Source organism: Polyodon spathula, chromosome 12 (genome assembly GCF_017654505.1).
Source record: "Polyodon spathula isolate WHYD16114869_AA chromosome 12, ASM1765450v1, whole genome shotgun sequence".
Classification (NCBI taxonomy): domain Eukaryota; kingdom Metazoa; phylum Chordata; class Actinopteri; order Acipenseriformes; family Polyodontidae; genus Polyodon; species Polyodon spathula.
Window position 1 is genome coordinate 207,365 of NC_054545.1, and position 22,322 is coordinate 229,686.

The 22,322-nt window shown below is 47.1% G+C and overlaps 1 protein-coding gene across 2 annotated transcripts in view; it reads left to right on the forward strand.

Moving 5' to 3' along the window:
* LOC121324843 (serine/threonine-protein kinase MRCK beta-like) overlaps positions 1-22,322 on the forward strand; it is a 68,134-nt gene that overhangs the window by 24,896 nt on the left and 20,916 nt on the right. For both annotated transcript variants that reach the window (XM_041267057.1, XM_041267058.1), the window contains exons 3-18: positions 4,034-4,117; positions 5,382-5,477; positions 6,048-6,196; positions 8,671-8,764; positions 12,231-12,431; positions 12,829-13,077; positions 13,533-13,612; positions 13,765-13,931; positions 14,050-14,169; positions 14,575-14,708; positions 15,090-15,332; positions 16,252-16,362; positions 17,051-17,295; positions 18,488-18,593; positions 19,223-19,347; positions 21,707-21,812. In XM_041267057.1, coding sequence (XP_041122991.1) covers positions 4,034-4,117; positions 5,382-5,477; positions 6,048-6,196; positions 8,671-8,764; positions 12,231-12,431; positions 12,829-13,077; positions 13,533-13,612; positions 13,765-13,931; positions 14,050-14,169; positions 14,575-14,708; positions 15,090-15,332; positions 16,252-16,362; positions 17,051-17,295; positions 18,488-18,593; positions 19,223-19,347; positions 21,707-21,812 — 2,310 coding nt within the window. The remainder of the gene's footprint in view (positions 1-4,033; positions 4,118-5,381; positions 5,478-6,047; positions 6,197-8,670; positions 8,765-12,230; positions 12,432-12,828; positions 13,078-13,532; positions 13,613-13,764; positions 13,932-14,049; positions 14,170-14,574; positions 14,709-15,089; positions 15,333-16,251; positions 16,363-17,050; positions 17,296-18,487; positions 18,594-19,222; positions 19,348-21,706; positions 21,813-22,322) is intronic.

Sequence of the window (22,322 nt, forward strand, 5' to 3'; positions counted from 1 at the left end):
TGCACACACGAGGATGTACTGACAGTTTAAACTGAGACTTCAGTCCGTTACATGCACGCGCCCACACACACACACACACACACAGACGAGCACACGCACACACACACACACAGACGAGCGCACGCACACATGCACACACGAGGATGTACTGACAGTTTAAACTGAGACTTCAATCCGTTACACGCACACACACACACACACACACACACACACACACACACACAGACGAGCGCACGCATGCACACACGAGGACGTACTGGCAGTTTAAACTGCGACTTCAGTCCGTTACATGCACGCGCCCGCACACACACACAAACAGACAGGAGGAACGAGCGCACACACGCACACAGACAGGAGGAAAAACTGAGACTTCAGTCTGTTTACAGAACCAGAGAGGATGGGACCACATCCAGGAAAACCTCAGGAAAAGGTTATTTTCTGAGAGAGGAAGTTGTGACAAAATGTGGTTTCCTGAAACAGATTTTGTGCCTTTTCACCCACACAAACCGGCTTAAAAACCCCAATATGTTTTTTTTACAATATAACCTTTCAAATTGACAGGAAGGCCCTTTTTGCAAGTTTCTCTAACTGTTTATTTATTGGCGAGTGCATTGGAATATACGTGATAGAGAATGGTGGTGTTAAGAAGTGAGGCTCAGCCCTGCTCTTCTTATCTGTCCAGCTCTGCAGCCACACAGTCTGGCTCTGTGCCTCTGCTTACATCCCACTGACTTGCACCGAAGTTGTCTTCTTTGGTGCAAGATACGTCACAAACCCATTAGAAAGGGAGCCGGCCACTTTGTAATTCTGTATGGAAACAAGAGTCACTGAAGAGCAGTGAAACTTGGTGTGTGGAGGCGACTAGTACTGCAGCCGAGGTGACAGGGCGCTCTGCAACTGAAGCCTGGACGTGCCTCCTGAGTGTTGCTGTAACTGCTTTATTGCACACAGGTTTGGGATATTGAGATCTTCAGGTATGGGATGGCTTTGACTGTACATACTGTAGCACTGATCTGACTGTCCAGGAGGGACTGTCACTTGCAGAGTTTTCCTATAGGGTACAGTGTGCATGGTTAGAGTGTCACATGCAGAGTTTTCTTGTAGGGTACAGTATGCATGGTTGGAATGTCACTTACCAGTGCCGTGATCATCACATGGATTTTCTGGAGACACAAGCACACACAGTTCCTTGAAATAATGATGTATTTGTTTGTGTAGAGCATTGGAGGACAGGCTCCCGAGCACTGTGAAGTCTCATTTCCAGGGACATTTCCTCAGCCTCTGCACTGCCGGAGAGATTGAGGGAATGGGTGATTTGCTGTTCCTGTTTTGATTTGTTGTGTTCGACGTGTGATTTGGAAGAGTGATGATGGATACAAATTTTAATGAGCTTTTGTTTTATTTTGGTCTTTGGCGATTTGAAGTGGCAGAGCTGTGATATGATAAGGAGTCCCTTTTACAGGAGCGCCCAGATCACATGACAGGGTTAGTGCTGCAGATACCAGAGTCTGTGATGTCACAGTACAGCCAAGGACTTTTATTCCTGTTTAATCTCCTTTGAAACACACTTGAAGGCAGTATAATATTCAGGTGCAAGAAGAGCTTGATGTCGTGTGCATTTGCTTTAGACCCTTCTGTGCATTCATTCCAGCCTGGCTTCCTCTCCTCTGGCCATCTGCTGGCAGCGCTGTAGCAAGACCGTCCTGTCCAGATTATCGGGCTTTCCTTCCTGCCCAACCCTGCTGCAGTCAGGGGTCAGACCAGCCTGCCTGCAGCTCCATGCTTTCCTTCCTGCCCAGCTCTGCTGCATTTCCGCACTGCCACTGAATTCCTTCCACAGGCTAGTGCTGTCGTCCAGCAGGTTTGCTTTGTAAGCATTCTGTTGAGTCATCGAAGTGACGCTTCCTTAGGGTATGTCCTTGTGTGGTGTTAGAAATGAAATCCCAGTTCAGTACGGTGTGGTTCATACATGGAAGTGCAGAAGTCAACCCTGGTGTCTGATTGGAAACTTTATCAGTGTTCTCATTGGCCGTTTCGCCAGTGTTGCATCATCCTGAGAAATGGCTTTCTAGCTGCAGAGCCACAACTGATCTGGAAGATTGAACCGTCTTGAACACAAAGAGACACACCCCACCTGCACACACCTACACACACACACACCACCTGCATACACCTACACACACCACCTACACACACACACACAAAACCTACACACACCACCTACACACACACACACACACAAAACACCTGCACACACCTACACACAGACACCACCTGCACACACCTACATACACACACACCTACACACACACTCACACAAAATATGCACTGTTCCTGACTCTGCTGTACAGTAGAGAGAGCTTGGCTGACTTCTTGCAGGCAGGGTGATTGTTTTGTGTCTAAAAAAGGCAAAGAAGCTGTTGTGCAGAGCAGCAGCTGTTTGTTTTTGCAGTGAGGTCAGTCCTGGGTGTGTCCACAGGGCTGCTCTCAGCTCAGCTGTGTAATGCCTCACTCAAACAGGCAGTAATCACAAGAATGCCTTCCCAATCGGGGACAGTTATCCAATGCAATAGGTAAGGCTATTTAAAAACATCAAGCACGCTACAAATAATACAATAAAATACTGTTCCTCCTTGTAGAGCCTTAACAGGACAGGGCTTTGTTTCAAACAGTCTCAACCCTTTATATGTTTCTTGTGGTGTTTTTTCAAGGCAACATACTGTAAAGAAACATCTCTGGCTTCAGTATGAATCCAGCTGTCTCACAATACTTTAACCATGTAGACCTGTAATGGGTTAGCAGAAAAAGAAAAAAGAAATGGGAAATAACTGTGCTACATGGTTGAACAAAAGCAAAATATGTGCCGTGTTTGTAAACTCCTTTGTCCAATCGTCAGAGGTCAAACCTGGTGGCTGATTGGAACGTTTTTTTAACCATTCTCATTGGGCGTTGCTCCCTATCCTGCTGATTTCACAATGGTTTATGGAGAAGGTTAAACTGGCTTAAAGCCCAGAGCCAGCCGAGCTCTGCATCCTATACAGAGACATTCCTGTTTTCAAACAGGGCTTAGGCGCCCTGAGTTCAGATTAAAACAGTGATCTTAGTCTTTATTGTGTTTCCTATCGCTGTGTTTTACCAGCAATCTTATTTTCTATTAATCCCCAAAAATATCAAGTAACAGCTACTGTAACATTTCCTATTCTTTGCAGGCCTGAGGCCTAATGCAAGAGATGTCGCATTAGATTCCATTGAGTGTGATTCATAATGAGAGGGTGTGCTGTACTGTGCCTTACCCACCCTCTCCACCTGCACCCTGCCTATAATCTCCTGTGTTTGGGTCCCATTGGATTCCATTGAGTGTGATTCACAGTGAGAGGGTGTACTGTACTGTGCATTACCAGACCTGTCCACCTGCACCCTGCCTATAATCTCCTGTGTTTGGTTCCCATTGGATTCCATTGAGTGTGATTCACAGTGAGAGGGTGTACTGTACTGTGCATTACCCACCCTGTCCACCTGCACCCTGCCTATAGTCTCCTGTGTCTGGGATGGTGTGTAGGATACTGTATGTGGTTACTGTTGACCGCTAAGCAAGGTTTATTTTTTGCTCTGATACTGGGCCAGTTGGAGTCTGGGTGGCAGGTAGCTTGAATCAGATTTCCACGCGGCTGTTTTCTTGCTGACTTATGCAAAGAGAAAGGGCTGTTTTCAGCAAGATCTGAAAGTAAAACCAAATAATAATAATAATAATAATGCATGAAGTAAAAATAAGGGTTAGAAGTGTTGCATGTGCAGGAATATTGTGTGAGAGAAAGGCGAGCATTTGTTTCCTTGCCGTAGACCTTGAGTGAGCACACAAATTCTCTTTGATGTGCCTCACAGTCCCAGCTGCTCAATAAAACCAAACAAACAGGACAGCCCTGGACCTCAGCTGGGGCCCTCGGCTACAAACAGCAGTTACATTAAGGGACGCGCTTTACATTTGAACCCAGGACATAGACGCCGTCAGTCATGGTGTGTTTTTGTTTTTTAGGTTGCAGTTGTGAAAATGAAGAACACAGAGCGGGTCTATGCAATGAAAATCCTGAACAAATGGGAAATGCTGAAACGAGCTGAAGTAAGTCAGGCCGTTATTGCCGTCTCTACCCTAACACTAACCCTAAACCTAACCCTAACCCTAAACCCTAGCCCTATCCCTTGATCACAGCGCTGCTGGACACGATGGCCCCTCGTTCTGTTTGGTTAAAGCGCTCGCTGGACACTGTCTGAACAGTTGGAATTACCTCATGTGTGTTTTATTGCTCTTGAAATCAAGATCATTGTTATTGCCCAATGAAAGTACAGCCATACGGCTGGAGCTCTTGAATTGCCTCATTTTGTTGAAAACTTGACCTATTTTTTTTTCTTCTGCAATCAGATCTGACCGTCCCTACAGGCATCTGGTCTTTAGTAAAGCTTTTGTCAACATCAAGTTAATCGCTAATCCTTCACTCTGAGTAATATTGCACAGCGTACAGAAGGGCTGTTGTTGTGTGTTCAGCCACTTACCCATTTATCTTCTTTTAGCTTCCCACTAGTCGGGTCATTTTCTGCTGTCTATTAAGATCTTAAATGAAGCAGAAGACACATCTAGTGAGCTTGTTTTGTTTTTGCATTCTTCATACAGTATGCACAAACTGAGCACATTATGCAAGATAAAATCATGTACAAATTGTGGATTGAATCGTGCAATCAGATTACACTGCACACAGTACGTATCGGTATTATAGATTCAGATAGAATAAAAATAGGGCTATTTTTGAAGAAACAGGTTTAATGTGACTTAGTGCGTCATCTTTATCTAAAATAGAATTGTCAATTATATATACTTGGCTTTCTAAAGGAAATGCAACACTGTTTGCATTGTGCTCTGTTTTCGTTCCTACACATTGTGTGTATAAAGGGAGATGGAGGAGCTCTTGAATCGATCAGTAGCTTCCAGTGACTGAAGGCTGCATCTCGCACTGGAAGAATCTGCCTCTTCACACACTCCTGGGATTCATCCTTCATCCTGTCGGTTCAGAGAATGATGTTAACAGCAGCTGGGGGTCGCATTTCGATAGGATGTTATTCTAAATAATGGTCATCTAGGATTGTTGAAAGTGACACATTTCATTTGGAAATGAGAATTATAAAGAGTGGTAATCAGAACCTTGAATTAAATCAGGAAAATGAATGACCCATGACAAAGAAGACGGCTGCTTGTGCTGTTCTGTGGTACACTCTGTATTACGCTGTTAACCAGGACTGCTCTCTCTCTCTCTCTCTCTCTCTCTCTCTCTCTCTCTCTCTCTCTCTCTCTCTCTCTCTCTCTCTCTCTTCTCGTCCTTGTTTCCGTACAGACTGCCTGTTTTCGTGAGGAGCGCAATGTTTTAGTGAATGGAGATTGCCAGTGGATCACCACGTTGCACTATGCCTTCCAGGATGATAACTATTTGGTATGCTGACATGCAATCTAATTCAGTCTGCTTCAATGTGTTATCTAGGGCTTGTGTAGCTCATTGCTGCATTGCAGGGAGGCGCAGTACCATAGCGTGTCTCAGGGAGGCGCAGTACCACAGCGTGTCCCAGGGAGCCGCAGTACCACAGCGTGTCCCAGGGAGCCGCAGTACCACAGCGTGTCCCAGGGAGCCGCAGTACCACAGCGTGTCCCAGGGAGGCGCAGAACCACAGCGTGTCCCAGGGAGGCGCAGTACCACAGCGTGTCCCAGGGAGGCGCAGTACCACAGTGTGTCTCAGGGACCAGGTTTGGTTATAAAGCTCAGTGCTTTTAACACTTGTGATATGCATGTGGTGGTGTTGTCCAGCTTAGTGGAGCTTCTGTTAACAGGACATTCCAGGTGTTCCACAAACCAGACCCAGCTTTAGATTTCTTCCGATGAATTGTACTGTGTTGTATATGTGCTGACACAGTCAGTCGTTGGAATGTGCCGAGGTGTACTGTATCTGTACCATACACTACATGAGGATATCTGTGTAATATCATTGTCTGTTTCGCTGTGCTGCAGTATTTAGTGATGGATTACTACGTCGGAGGAGACCTGCTGACATTACTCAGCAAGTTTGAAGATCGGCTGCCTGAAGACATGGCCAAGTTTTACCTGGCAGAAATGGTTCTGGCCATTCATTCCATTCACCAGCATCATTATGTGCACAGGTAATTTATTTATATGACATGGATTATTAGAAGCAGTGAAGCAGTGTGTTAACGTTTCTGTACATGCACAGTGACATGGATTATTAGAAGCAGTGTGTTAATGTTTCTTTACATGCACAGTGACATGGATTATTAGAATCAGTGAAGCAGTGTGTGAATGTTTCTGTACATGCACAACAAAGACGCACTGTAGGACATGGTTTCCGTCCTGTTTGCGTCGTGGGCTTTATTGTTACAAAGGAATAAACAACGGGGGCACGTTCATTAGGCTGCTTATTCCTGCCAGTTTTATAACACTAAGTTTGTTTTTCTCCCTGTTGTAAAAATGAACAAGGCAAATTTTGGGTCAGTGGTGCAGACAGACCAGAAATCAGGTCTGTATTCTAAACAAACCATTTCAATCAGGGAAACTGAACTTCCTCAACTGCGTTTTTCTCGCATCATGTTTGCTATTGTCTAACTTCAGAAAATTGAGACTCATAAAAAGGGAGCGCTGCATGGAGAGACTGGGGTCCCACTGGACTGACAAAAATTGAGACTCATAAAATGGAGTGCTGCCTGGAGAGACTGGGGTCCCACCGGACTGACAAAAATTGAGACTCATAAAATGGAGCGCTGCCTGGAGAGACTGGGGTCCCCTAAATGCTTTACATGAATGTTTGGGACACAGAGCCCTGGAGCTCCAATTGTACTGCTGTCGGGTCTAGAGTGAAGCGATCTCTTTCTAGCAGGATGCTTCCTTGCAGCTCACACCCAGTCTGGCCTTCTTTCCCTCCCTGCTTCCTTTCCCGTGGTCGGAGGAAGTACATCTGGAAGGTGACGAGTGCTCTGCCTGCTATTGATTAGAACCCTGATCCTGGAAATGCGAGGAAACTAGTAAACAAGCACAGGAGAAGGAAGCTGGATTTGTTCTTGTCGTTGTTCTGCTCAAAATAACCTTTCCTGTTATTCTATAGATTGTATGATCATTCTCCATGCCATCTCTAATAACCTTTCCTGTTCTGCAGATTGTATGTATGATCGGACTCCATGCCATCTCTAATTTCTTCCCGTTGCAGTGATGGTGACGCACATTCTGTTTAGGGTTATACTGCTTCTCCTGATAGCAGAGCTTCTCAACACACAGATACATGCACATTGCATGAAGAGAGGCGTTTGCGCCGACTAGGGATTGACTGCTAGAGTACATCACTTGTCATAAGAACACATTCTCAAGACTAGTAATTGACATTTTAGGTGGTCATTTTACAAGAGAGAGAGAGAGATGAAAACCAAGGGTCTTGTAAAGTTTGCGATGGTGCAGATGTGGTCAGTGGTGTGCCACAGTGTTAAAGGGAAGACTGTTTGCCATTGAAGCTTTGCTCACAGCTGTGCCTGGATTAAAAGCAAACCGCCACATGAAGGGGAAGAAAACAATGCTAAATGTGTTTGTAGCACATACAATACAATAGACTTGAGAATGCTGTGTGCAACACTGCCCTGATCACACTGATTATATGAGACAGAAGACTTTATTATTAACACTGCCCTGATCATACTGATTACATGAGACAGAAGGGTTTATTATTAACACTGCCCTGATCACAACGATTACACAGGGCAGAAGGGTTTATTATTAACACTGCCCTGATTACACAGGGCAGAAGAGTTTATTGTTAACACTGCCTTGATCACAATGATTACACCGGGCAGAAGGGTTTATTATTAACACTGCCTTGATCACAATGATTACACAGGGCAGAAGGGTTTATTATTAACACTGCCCTGATTACACAGGGCAGAAGAGTTTATTATTAACACTGCCCTGATCACAATGATTACACAGGGCAGAAGGGTTTATTATTAACACTGCCCTGATTACACAGGGCAGAAGAGTTTATTATTAACAATGCCCTGATCACAATGATTACACAGGGCAGAAGGGTTTATTATTAACACTGCCTTGATTACACAGGGCAGAAGAGTTTATTATTAACACTGCCCTGATCACACTGATTACACAGGGCAGAAGGGTTTATTATTAACACTGCCCTGATTACACAGAGCAGAAGGGTTTATTATGAACACTGCCCTGATCACAATGATTACACAGGGCAGAAGGGTTTATTATTAACACTGCCCTGATCACACTGATTACATGGTGTGTGTACCATCACTGTTTTGTGTTTCCTTGGTAGAACTTCAGGACAGAGCCATTGCTTTTTTCAGGAGGCGACGGAGACAGGTTCTGATCCCAGAATAATGTTTAGCAAAAGCTGCTCAAGATGTAGAAATACTTTCTACACAGAAGGAAATAAGATTCCCATTCCATAAGAGTTAGGCTTATTCTAGGTCTGGCTGCTATTTAATACCATATTAAAACCTATAATGGATCAAACTGCCATTCATTTCTGTTGTGTTTCTAACCCTGCTTCCCATGCTTTGTATAAATGTGGTCTGAAGGGTCATGTGTCTTTTGTTTGTGTTTGTTTCAGAGATATAAAGCCAGATAACGTTCTTCTTGATATGAACGGGCATATCCGCCTGGCTGATTTTGGCTCCTGCTTGAAGATGATGGATGATGGGACAGTAAGTACAATCTTGAATGAAGCAGTTATTCTGCTCAGCAGGTGCAAGCTTGGACACTTATTGTCAAGATCTGCAACCTTTAACCAAAAGTTAATTTCTGTGCTGTGCCGTTTCATGGGCTTCTGGTGTTTTAATGTAAGGGAAGCGGTGTGAATGCAGTTTTGCTCTGAACTTCACTGTACAGTCTTGCACGTCGTGTTGCTGTCTGTCTTTGCTCTGAACTGCACTGTGCAGTCTTGCATGTCATGTTGCAGTGTCTGTCTTTGCTCTGAACTGCACTGTGCAGTCTTGCATGTCATGTTGCAGTATCTGTCTTTACTCTGAACTGCACTGTGCTGTCTTGCATGTCATGTTGCAGTGTCTGTCTTTGCTCTGAACTGCACTGTGCAGTCTTGCATGTCATGTTGCAGTGTCTGTCTTTGCTCTGAACTGCACTGTGCAGTCTTGCATATCATGTTGCAGTATCTGTCTTTGCTCTGAACTGCACTGTGCAGTCTTGCATGTCATGTTGCAGTGTCTGTCTTTGCTCTGAACTGCACTGTGCAGTCTTGCATGTCGTGTCGCTGTGTCTGTCTTTGCTCTGAACTGCACTGTGCAGTCTTGCATGTCGTGTCGCTGTGTCTGTCTTTGCTCTGAACTGCACTGTGCAGTCTTGCATGTCGTGTCGCTGTGTCTGTCTTTGCTCTGAACTGCACTGTGCAGTCTTGCATGTCGTGTCGCTGTGTCTGTCTTTGCTCTGAACTGCACTGTGCAGTCTTGCATGTCGTGTTGCAGTGTCTGTCTTTGCTCTGAACTGCACTGTGCAGTCTTGCATATCGTGTTGCAGTATCTGTCTTTGCTCTGAACTGCACTGTGCAGTCTTGCATGTCATGTTGCAGTGTCTGTCTTTGCTCTGAACTGCACTGTGCAGTCTTGCATGCCGTGTTGCTGTGTCTGTCTTTGCTCTGAACTGCACTGTGCAGTCTTGCATGTCGTGTTGCAATGTCTGTCTTTGCTCTGAACTGCACTGGCCCGTTCCTCCTAATCTACAAGTAGTCATCTAGAACTTGGGCTTGTTATTTATTTAGTGCCCTGGCTGTGTAAACATGCGCTTCCTGTCACAAGAGTCTGCTAAGTATTTGCTTACTGTCATAAAGGAGGAAGAAAGTCTGAAATAAACATTTGACTGATTCTCCATGCACATCTGATTGTAAGAATATGGACAGGAAATCATTTTGACACTGTCATAGTTTAAGAATGATCTATTGTAATGTTATTTACCATAATCTCAGTGTGTATTTTATTTAGTTTTCTGCTGTACAGATGCAGAACAGATCTTTATAATAAGCAGTTATTACTGTCATCAGGTCACACTTAATAAAGTAGGGCTGCCCCTCCTGTCGTGCACTTTGATATCATGGAGTTCTAGTTTGTAAGAGTCATAAAAACACACTGGTAACTGACCCCTCTATTGCATTTGGTTCATTCCCCCAGCTCCCCCTTGGTACTGTCTGATATGGGGGTGTACTGTCTCTTCCAGTCTCCCCCTGCAGCTCCCCCTTGGTACTGTCTGATATGGGGGTGTCCTGCCTCTCTGTCCTCCCCTGCAGCTCCCCCTTGGTACTGTCTGATATGGGGGTGTACTGTCTCTTCCAGTCTCCCCCTGCAGCTCCCCCTTGGTACTGTCTGATATGGGGGTGTCCTGCCTCTCTGTCCTCCCCTGCAGCACCCCTTGTTACTGTCTGATATGAGGGTGTCCTGCCTCTCTGTCCTCCCCTGCAGCTCCCCTTGGTACTGTCTGATATGGGGGTGTCCTGCCTCTCTGTCCTCCCCTGCAGCTCCCCCTTGGTACTGTCTGATATGAGGGTGTCCTGCCTCTCTGTCCTCCCCTGCAGCTCCCCTTGGTACTGTCTGATATGGGGGTGTCCTGCCTCTCTGTCCTCCCCTGCAGCTCCCCCTTGGTACTGTCTGATATGGAGGTGTACTGTCTCTTCCAGTCTCCCCCTGCAGCTCCCCCTTGGTACTGTCTGATATGGGGGTGTCCTGCCTCTCTGTCCTCCCCTGCAGCACCCCTTGTTACTGTCTGATATGAGGGTGTCCTGCCTCTCTGTCCTCCCCTGCAGCTCCCCCTTGGTACTGTCTGATATGGGGGTGTACTGCCTCGCCCCGCAGGCCAGGCAGTTTGAGGCATTTGTTGAAGAATAAGGGTCTGCTGTTCTCTATTCTAACCAGTTCATAAAAGGAGGCTTTGCTGTTCCATCTGGTTTAGACATCATTTATGTCATTGTGGTCTGATAACAATAGCAGGCTTGGCGTTCTGTTTATTAGACTGCATATTTTCATCAGGTTCCCTTACAAGGCTGAAATAAGCTGGGTTGTTATTCCTGGTGCCAGTGGGTTATTAAAATATTTACTTGAGACTGTTTTATCACTCGAGTCATCAAGATTGATCCAAGTAACAGCAGCAGTATCTTCCTGAAGCATGTTTCTGTTCTAGATCCTGCTCAGTACCATGTCCTTAATGGTACGCTCCGAGCTGTGTCGATGCAAACCCAAACGCCTTGCTGCAAGCAGTGAGGAAAGTCCTCTAGTGTGCCTTAAATACTTCATGCAACAGCCTGCTGTCACACTCTGAAACTGTGCTGGCTTATAACCAGCTTCTATTCTATAGTTATTATTTGTGAATCTCAAACCAAGTGAAAATGATTACCCATAATAGACAAATATGAAATTAAGCATTAAATCCCTGGTTGAGGCAACGAATAACAATTCAAAATGACCAAGTCCTAGAAAGAGGAGGCCAGGGTTGCTGATGTGTTTGTTGCACTTGGCTGTCGTGTTTAGTAGCAGTGTCTCTGTAGAGCAGAGTCTGCAGCCAGGCAGCATTCTCACTGGATACCAGCACCTGCCAGGGCTGTCTGGGAAATGTTTTGTCATTCATTACGTGGAATGAAGCGCGGGCGGATTTTCCCAGTCTTTGTGGTTGACTGTTTTGTTTCTTCACATTCTGTCTCTTCCAAATGATAGACTTTGGCACACCAGCAACTCTGCAGTAAATCTGTAATCTGTATCTCAATTTATTTACATCCCAGACCTTACAAACCCAGCACAGAGTTTCCCACCTTTTAGGATTGTGAGAACTGTGTGTGCAGCTGGGTCCTTTCCTGTGTTGGTCGTGCTGTCTTGTTTCAGTACAGTGCCAGTGAGGGTCAGTGTGTGCAGCTGGGTTCTGTCCTGTGTTGGTCATTGCTGTCTTGTTTCAGTACAGTGATAGTGAGGGTCAGTGTGTGCCGCTGGGTCCTGTCCTGTGTTGATGATTGCTGTCTCTTCTTGTTTCAGTACAGTGACAGTGAGGGTCAGTGTGTGCAGCTGGGTCCTGTCCTGTGTTGGTCATTGTGTCTTGTTTCAGTACAGTGATAGTGAGGGTCAGTGTGTGCAGCTGGGTTCTGTCCTGTGTTGGTCATTGCTGTCTCTTCTCCCGGTTCAGGTGAAGTCCTCGGTGGCGGTGGGCACTCCTGACTACATCTCCCCGGAGATCCTGCAGGCTATGGAAGACGGGATGGGGAAGTACGGGCCGGAGTGTGACTGGTGGTCTCTGGGCGTGTGCATGTATGAAATGCTTTATGGAGAGACTCCGTTCTACGCAGAGTCGCTAGTAGAAACATATGGGAAGATTATGAATCATGAAGTAAGTCCCTTTTTCTTTTACAGCCACACAGATGTTACGCCAATATCATTGTTGAGCAAGACAACTAAATATGAGAACTGTTTAGACACATTAGCTCAGGACTAGTAGAATTGAGTGTCTTCGGAATTTGGTTTGCCACTGATAAACCTCATAGTATGACTTGCTTGTACAAGACAAGAAAGGGGGTTGTAGTTTTGCTCTTGGGATAACAGTGAAATAGTCTTTACCAGGATTTGTGCATAAGCAATATTGTTTTTAAATCTTTCTACACCTCCTGCTGGTCACAGACTGAACTGTATGTTGTTAATCAGTGGCTGTCATACCTAGCAGTATTCAATGATCTCTCGGATCATCTTCTCCTAATAGTGGTATATATTCCTCATTCTGTGTCCTGCAGGAGCGCTTCCAGTTCCCATCTCACATCCCTGACGTCTCCGAGGAGGCCAAGGACCTGATCCAGAGGCTCATCTGCAGCAGGGAGCGGCGGCTGGGCCAGAACGGGATGGAAGACTTCAAGCAGCACCCCTTCTTCGCTGGGATTGACTGGGACAACATTCGAAACACAGAGGCCCCCTACATCCCGGACGTCAGCAGCCCCTCGGACACATCCAACTTCGACGTGGACGACGACGTTCTGAAGAACCCGGTGCGTGGCTGAATCTGGCTACAGCAGTGGCCAGAAGTTTAGCATCAACTAAAATTTCAGCATTGAGACCATTTAAAAAACCAATCAATAAATATATATGAACATAATTTAGATCTTCTATTTAACATCATGATGTAATCAAAGAAACTACAAAATGAGTCTACTGGAAGCCATAATAGTACTACAGTATTTATTGTATGAAAATATAATCACCCAGTGTTCATGTTGAAGAGGGGAGGCAATGCTGTGTAAATGGATTCCATGCTGGGGGATGTGTTCACACTGATAGGGCTCTCAATGCTGTGTAAATGGATTCCATGCTGGGGGATGTGTTCACACTGATAGGGCTCTCAATGCTGTGTAAATGGATTCCATGCTGGTTGATGTGTTCACACTGATAGGGCTGTCAGTGCTGTGATTATTCATTACTGATGTGTTGTTTTATTATCTTATAGGATGTCGTGCCACCAGGGTCTCATACTGGCTTTACTGGACTACACTTACCCTTTGTAGGTTTTACATACACCACTGAAAGGTAGGGATCCTTCATTGATAATGTATGCATCTTTGTGCTACACCAACATTAACACTAAATTTGCAGTGTGCATTTCTATTGAAATGTGGACGTGTACGTACTGTAGTGTATGTTCAGTTCGCTATGTCTCTGTTTTCTCCTCTGCTGTCCAGCTGCTTCTCTGACAGAGGCTGTTTAAGGAGAGTCCTGCACTGGGACGGTGCCGATTCGGAGGGGGGCGTGCAGAGAGGCCTGGGGAACAGCGTGCAGGTGGAGGGGTACGAGAGGAGGATCAGGAGGCTGGAGCAGGAGAAGCTGGAGCTCAGCCGCAAACTGCAAGGTGCTTCTCAACCATCTGAAAAAAAGAAAAAAAGAAATACTGACTCAAATATGTCTTTCTTTTTTGTTTACTGTGCACTTGCTGACATGCACAGTGGTTGTTCGTGTTTTTTCTTCAGAATCTTCACAAGCTGTACAGTCGCTTCACGGCTCAAGCCGAGGATTAGGAACTGCAAATAGAGATAAGGAAATGAAGAAACTTAATGAAGAAATAGAGAGACTGAAGAAGAAATTAGCAGGTACTTGAGGGGCCAGACAGGAAGGTTTTGGTTTATGTCTTTTTGTGTCGAAAGTTGCAGTGCAATACATTTCAGGGTTACAGTGTAAAAAAGATTGTTCCTCAAGTCTCACCTGCACTTCCATTTGTTCTGTAGGTCTGACTTGGCACATAGAATTGCACCAGGTTCGAAATGTGACTGCAGACAGTCCTGCAGTGGGCTCGGCGTGGGGAGGCTGTGTTCAAACAAGTGCTTTAGTGACAGGAAAGCTTGTTTTACATGCGTGGTTGTCACATTATGGGCTCATTACACCTCATCGTGATATCCTTTATAAACGGCATAAACCAGCCCATGTGAAAGTCATAGGAGTTGCACCAGAATAAAGTAGAAATGAAGAGATTTTAGCATCTTTATCCTCCTGTTCAGATTCCGACCGGCTGGAACATCGGCTAGAGGAAGCCGTAACTCTTCGGCAGGAATTCGAAAGCTCTTCGGGGAAGATGAAAGCGCTTGACAAGCAGGTCAAAGCACTGAAACAGGAGAAAGAAGAGATTCACAAGGTAGGGATGCAGTCCTGCGTCCTGGCTGGCTAGTATTGCCTGCTGTGCTGTGCTGTGCAGTCCTCCATCCTGGCTGGTAATGCTCTGCTATGCTGTGTTGTGCAGTCCTGCATTCTGGTTGACTGGTAATGCTATGTTGTGCTGTGCTGTGCAGTCCCCCATCATGGCTGGCTAGTAATGCCTGCTGTGCCGTGCAGTCCTGCATCTTGGCTGGTAACGCTGTGCTGTGCAGTCCTGCATCCTGGCTGACTGGTAATACTTTCGCAGAGCTGGGATGGAACACCTGTAGCCACTACCATTGGCTCAGCACTGGATTCACAGACTGGAGACAGTATGTATTTATTTATTTATTGATTGATTGGTTGATTATGCTGTTTTCAGCAACTCGTGGAATCCTTAGAGAGGCTGAAGTCTCAGACCAAGGAGCTGAAGGACGCCCACCAGCAGAGGAAGCTGGCCATGCAGGAGTTCTCAGAGCTGAACGAGCGGATGGCTGAGCTGCGCTCTCACAAGCAGAAGCTCTCGCGCCATCTGCGTGACAAGGAGGAGGAGATGGAGGTGGTCACGCAGAAAACCGACTCCATGAGGCAGGAGATCCGCAGGACAGAGAAGGCCCGAAAAGAGGTACGGCTCAGTCGATGATTTAAGAATTATTTGTTACAAATCCTGGTAGCACTCGAAAGGTTTATGAAAGCCCTGTGCCAAATACATGACTGTGAAGCATTTTTAGTAGAAACAATTCTCCATAGAGCTAACAGAGAGGAGGCAGAGGCACTCCATAGAGCTAACAGAGAGGACACAGAGGCACTCCATAGAGCTAACAGAGAGGAGGCAGCTGCACTCAATAGAGCTAACAGAGAGGAGGCAGAGGCACTCCATAGAGCTAACAGAGAGGAGGCAAAGGCACTCCATAGAGCTAACAGAGAGGAGGCAGCTGCACTCAATAGAGCTAACAAAGTGGGGGCAGAGGCACTCCATAGAGCTAACAGAGAGGAGGCAAAGGCACTCCATAGAGCTAACAGAGAGGAGGCAGAAGCACTGCATAGAGCTAACAGAGAGGACACAGAGGCACTCCATAGAGCTAACAGAGAGGACACAGAGGTACTCCATAGAGCTAACAGAGAGGAGGCAAAGGCACTGCATAGAGCTAACAGAGAGGAGGCAGCTGCACTCAATAGAGCTAACAAAGTGGGGGCAGAGACACTCCATAGAGCTAACAGAGAGGAGGCAGAGGCACTGCATAGCTCTCCAAAGGCAACAGCATGGATCTTGAGTCTCTTAACCTGCTGATATCCGTATGAGAGACGCTGACCTTCACAATCAAAGACCAGCTAAGAATGCAATTTAAATAGCTGAATACCAATGGAGCTTTAACCCATTCTTCATTGGAATGCTTGTATGTGGAAACAGCTCTAAATGATTTCAGTTTATAGTTATTTTTTTCATTACAGTTTATTTTTGGATTGTAAAAGATTCTTGTGCAGTTTCATTCGTATTTCCCCTGGAAAAGCCCTCTAATGCTTTGTTTGTTTTGCTGTGGTAGCTGGAAGCTCAGCTTGAAGACGCCACAGCCAAGGCATCAAAGGAGCGCAAGTTGCGAGAGCACAGCGACAGCTACGCTAAACAGCTGGAGAGCGAGCTCGAGGCACTCAAGGTCAGGACCCTGAATCCTTCAAAGAGCACCCTATTAACAGTGCATCGTTCGGGGGTCTTTCTCATAGGAGCTGCCTTTAGAATAGGAGGGATATAGTTCCCCTCATCTGGTTCTGTGTGAATATGCAACACAATCCAAATATTAAAGGTGCATTCAGTTTTGATTTTGTGACTTCCATTCTGTACAGTTAAGACTGTGCCTAGTTAATTGCCGTTACAGCAGTGGATTCATGCTTTGCATAACAGTTCTTTTATTTTTACTTTTGTATTTAAAGTTATGAATCTTTACTGTTTTATAGTTTTAAGATCAGATCATCAGTTTCAGAGTGTAATTCTGTTTTGTGTCTGTTCTTGGCATGGATAACACAAATCCAGTTATCTTTATATCAGCAAGATGTGTACTTGGGTTATTGATTCAAACAAGGGGTCAGTCCAGTCCAAACATTTGAACAGTGAGGGTCACAAGGAACGAAGCAGGATTAGTGGATTGTATTTGATGATCATGGCGCTTGGTTCAAGATGTAGCATTTGCACCTTGTTTGAGGTCCATCGCCTGGCTGATTGGACAGAATGGGGGGACAGTCCTGACTCCTGATCTACAGTTAGAAACTTGCATGTACAGCACAAAGCCCCCTGATAGGATGCTAGTGAGAGAGATTGTGTGAGAGAGGCTGCCTGTGGTGTTGCAGGTGAAGCAGGGGGGTCGGCTGGCTGGAGTGAATCTGCACACACAGCAGGAGCTATGCAAGATCCGCTCAGAGCTGGATAAGAAGATCCTGTTCTATGAGGAGGAGCTGGTGAGACGGGAGACCTCCCACAGCACGGAGTTGAAGAACCTGAGGAAGGAGCTGCAGGACTCGGAGGGGCAGCAGCTCACCCTGAACAAAGAGCTCCTGATGCTGAAGGACAAGCTGGAGAAGGCAAGAAGGGACAGGTAGGGAGACTGCCATCTGTACAGAACACAACAATAGAATCACTGGGGTCCATTCACAACACCACTCAATAGAATCGCTGGGGTCCGTTCACAACACCACTCAATAGAATCGCTGGGGTCCGTTCACAACACCACTCAATAGAATCGCTGGGGTCCGTTCACAACACCACTCAATAGAATCGCTGGGGTCCGTTCACAACACCACTCAATAGAATCGCTGGGGTCCGTTCACAACACCACTCAATAGAATCGCTGGGGTCCGTTCACAACACCACTCAATAGAATCGCTGGGGTCCGTTCACAACACCACTCAATAGAATCGCTGGGGTCCGTTCACAACACCACTCAATAGAATCGCTGGGGTCCGTTCACAACACCACTCAATAGAATCGCTGGGGTCCGTTCACAACACCACTCAATAGAATCGCTGGGGTCCGTTCACAACACCACTCAATAGAATCGCTGGGGTCCGTTCACAACACCACTCAATAGAATCGCTGGGGTCCGTTCACAACACCACTCAATAGAATCGCTGGGGTCCGTTCACAACACCACTCAATAGAATCGCTGGGGTCCGTTCACAACACCACTCAATAGAATCGCTGGGGTCCGTTCACAACACCACTCAATAGAATCGCTGGGGTCCGTTCACAACACCACTCAATAGAATCGCTGGGGTCCGTTCACAACACCACTCAATAGAATCGCTGGGGTCCATTCATAACACCACTCAATAGAATTGCTGGGTACTTGGTTTGAAGATGTCATACTGCTTGTGATCACATTACCCAGCTGAATTAATTGTTAATGTAAAGTGCTCCTGCACATAACGTAGTGCAGTGTTCAAAGCATGCTTCACTGTTTCCAAGCCGCTCCTGTACCATGCTTGGAAGGGGAATGCTGAAATGTCTGATTGGAGGAACAGAGCCTGTAAGCTGCAGTCCGGTGTACATGCAACACAGATTTAACCCTAAATTACAACCTCCATGCAGACATTCTTGCATTCTGTTTCACTGCAGTGTGCTTCTGAATCCATTCTGGGATCCTGCACCCCCTGGTACCCTCTCCTGAGCATCAGAAATCACACAGCGTTCTCTGAGTGTACCCCCAAACTGCAACTATCAAGCCTCTGACACAAGACCCTTTTATTATCAGTGTACAGATGGTAATGTTTGTCCTTGCACTGGCACAGGCAAAGCGAGATGGAGGAGGCTGTTGGGACATTGAAAGACAAGTATGAGATGGAGCGGACCTTGCTGACTGAAGATAACAAGAAATTAACAAGCGAGACGGACAGGGTGAGACTTGCTGCCTGTACATGTGCATACCAGGGGTAGCATTGTTATCTTTAATATAAAATGCAAATGTGCTCCTTTTACAAAAATACAGCAGCATGTTAAACTGGAGCAAAACTTTATTTAAAAACCACTTAATAACCACATGTGAAATGTTGAAGAATTGTTTTCTTTTCACTAATTCAATTGCTTACTCCTTTTTATTCTGAGAATTGAGCAACACATTCCATACCTGCTTCCTTTCTGTATGCTGTGCAGTTTGGTGGTATGCTTATTGTATGTAGTCAGCACATTTTTTTGGGGGGGGGTGGGGAGGGTGGGGAACTGAAAGTAAGATTTAAACTGGTCCGTAGAATGTATTGCGCATGTAAACTCTCCATCTGTAGCTCTGCTCATTTGTGGATAAGCTGACTGCCCAGAATAGGCAGCTGGAAGACGAGCTTTTAAGGGGTGGGTGGGGGGGGGTGGGTGGGTGGGGGGGGGGGTGTGCTCAGTGGATTCGACTGACGGACCTTGACATGGTGGGGCGGTACAGTGTGCCGGGGGGGTCTGTCTGCATGGCAACTGAAAGTACGATTTAAACTGGTCCGTTCTTTAAGAATGTATTGCGCATGTAAACTCTCCATCTGTAGCTCTGCTCATTTGTGGATAAGCTGACTGCCCAGAATAGGCAGCTGGAAGACGAGCTTCAGGACCTGGCCGCTAAGAAGGAGTCAGTCGCCCATTGGGAAGCTCAGATTGCAGAGATCATACAGTGGTAAGCAAGAGCAGCCCGCTGTGCTCAGCACTGATACACTGTGAGCTTGTAGAACATCTACAGCTGTGCTGGCTCACAATAACCCCCCACAGCAGATTCATCATTCATGCTGCTTCTAGAGAAGCAGAGCCCATGCTGTTGTGCTCAGTGTGTGCCGCTGCGTCTAGAGAAGCAGAGCCTGTGCTGCTGTGCTCAGTGTGTGCCGCTGCGTCTAGAGAAGCAGAGCCTGTGCTGCTGTGCTCAGTGTGTGCTGCTGCGTCTAGAGAAGCAGAGCCTGTGCTGCTGTGCTCAGTGTGTGCTGCTGCGTCTAGAGAAGCAGAGCCTGTGCTGCTGTGCTCAGTGTGTGCTGCTGCGTCTAGAGAAGCAGAGCCCGTGCTGCTGTGCTCAGTGTGTGCCACTGCGTCTAGAGAAGCAGAGCCCGTGCTGCTGTGCTCAGTGTGTGCCACTGCATCTAGAGAAGCAGAGCCCATGCTGCTGTGCTCAGTGTGTGCCGCTGTATCTAGAGAAGCAGAGCCCGTGCTGCTGTGCTCAGTGTGTGCCGCTGCATCTAGAGAAGCAGAGCCTGTGCTGCTGTGCTCAGTGTGTGCTGCTGCGTTTAGAGAAGCAGAGCCCATGCTGCTGTGCGCAGTGTGTGTCGCTGCGTCTATAGAAGCAGAGCTTGTGCTGCTGTGCTCAGTGTGTGTCGCTCTGTCTAGAGAAGCAGAGCCTGTGCTGCTGTGCTCAGTGTGTGCTGCTGCGTCTAGAGAAGCAGAGCCCGTGCTGCTGTGTCTAGAGAAGCAGAGCCTGTGCTGCTGTGCTCAGTGTGTGCCGCTGTGTCTAGAGAAGCAGAGGCTGTGCTGCTGTGCTCAGTGTGTGCTGCTGCGTCTAGAGAAGCAGAGCCCGTGCTGCTGTGTCTAGAGAAGCAGAGCCTGTGCTGCTGTGCTCAGTGTGTGCCGCTGTGTCTAGAGAAGCAGAGCCTGTGCTGCTGTGCTCAGTGTGTGCCGCTGTGTCTAGAGAAGCAGAGCCCCTGCTGCTGTGTCTAGAGAAGCAGAGCCCGTGCTGCTGTGCTCAGTGTGTGCTGTTGTGTCTAGAGAAGCAGAGCCCGTGCTGCTGTGCTCAGTGTGTGCCGCTGCATCTAGAGAAGCAGAGCCTGTGCTGCTGTGCTCAGTGTGTGCCGCTGTGTCTAGAGAAGCAGAGCCTGTGCTGCTGTGTCTAGAGAAGCAGAGCCCGTGCTGCTGTGCTCAGTGTGTGCCTCTGTGTCTAGAGAAGCAGAGCCTGTGCTGCTGTGCTCAGTGTGTGCCGCTGTGTCTAGAGAAGCAGAGCCCGTGCTGCTGTGCTCAGTGTGTGCTGCTGTGTCTAGAGAAGCAGAGCCCATGCTGCTGTGCTCGGTGTGTGCTGCTGCGTGTATAGAAGCAGAGCCTGTGCTGCTGTGCTCAGTGTGGTGTGTGCTGCTGTGTCTAGAGAAGCAGAGCCTGTGCTGCTGTGCTCAGTGTGTGCCGCTGTGTCTAGAGAAGCAGAGCCCCTGCTGCTGTGTCTAGAGAAGCAGAGCCCGTGCTGCTGTGCTCAGTGTGTGCTGTTGTGTCTAGAGAAGCAGAGCCCGTGCTGCTGTGCTCAGTGTGTGCCGCTGCATCTAGAGAAGCAGAGCCTGTGCTGCTGTGCTCAGTGTGTGCCGCTGTGTCTAGAGAAGCAGAGCCTGTGCTGCTGTGTCTAGAGAAGCAGAGCCTGTGCTGCTGTGCTCAGTGTGGTGTGTGCCGCTGTGTCTAGAGAAGCAGAGCCTGTGCTGCTGTGCTCAGTGTGTGCCGCTGTGTCTAGAGAAGCAGAGCCCCTGCTGCTGTGTCTAGAGAAGCAGAGCCCGTGCTGCTGTGCTCAGTGTGTGCTGTTGTGTCTAGAGAAGCAGAGCCCGTGCTGCTGTGCTCAGTGTGTGCCGCTGCATCTAGAGAAGCAGAGCCTGTGCTGCTGTGCTCAGTGTGTGCCGCTGTGTCTAGAGAAGCAGAGCCTGTGCTGCTGTGTCTAGAGAAGCAGAGCCTGTGCTGCTGTGCTCAGTGTGTGCCTCTGTGTCTAGAGAAGCAGAGCCTGTGCTGCTGTGCTCAGTGTGTGCCGCTGTGTCTAGAGAAGCAGAGCCCGTGCTGCTGTGCTCAGTGTGTGCTGCTGTGTCTAGAGAAGCAGAGCCCATGCTGCTGTGCTCGGTGTGTGCTGCTGCGTGTATAGAAGCAGAGCCTGTGCTGCTGTGCTCAGTGTGGTGTGTGCTGCTGTGTCTAGAGAAGCAGAGCCCGTGCTGCTGTGCTCAGTTTGTGCTGCTGCGTCTATAGAAGTGGAGCCCGTGCCTGGCACACAGTAACAGGGTTCTGATTGCACTGCTTTCTCACTCTGATCTGTGCAGGGTGAGTGATGAGAAGGATGCCAGGGGATACCTGCAAGCTTTAACCTCTAAGATGACAGAGGAGCTGGAATCACTGCGCAGCTCTAATCTGGGCTCCAGAACTCTGGTAAGCTATGAGCCTCTATTATATTTATTCTGTCCAAAGCCTCATCTGTCTCATCTGCCCTCCCCGTGCTTACCTGGCCCCCCTGCTCACTTAGAGTGCTGTTAATGCTGAGTGAGAGGGGTGTTATGAAGTGGCATCAGAGTTCAAGTGCTAAGCAGGCATGAAGATTCATTCTTTTATAGTTAGTATTTACGGTATGGAAATCAGTAATGATAGTTTTTTTTTTTCTTTACCATGCTTTGTCTGTCTCTCCTCCCGTATATATTTAAGAGCTTTAATATACTGTGCTGTTTATCTTGATTACACTCTAGCAGAGTACAACAGTAAACAGTCCATTTCAGAGGTCTTTGATCCCAAATGTTGGAGATAAGTTGGTGAGTTTGTTTGCGTTAGGCTCAACCGTAACTAAATAAATCATTTGAAAATAGAAGGCAAATAAATCACTGCCATTCACAGATGTATTAGTATGCCCTGATTGTGTGTGTGTGTCTGTGTGTGTGCTGCTGGGCG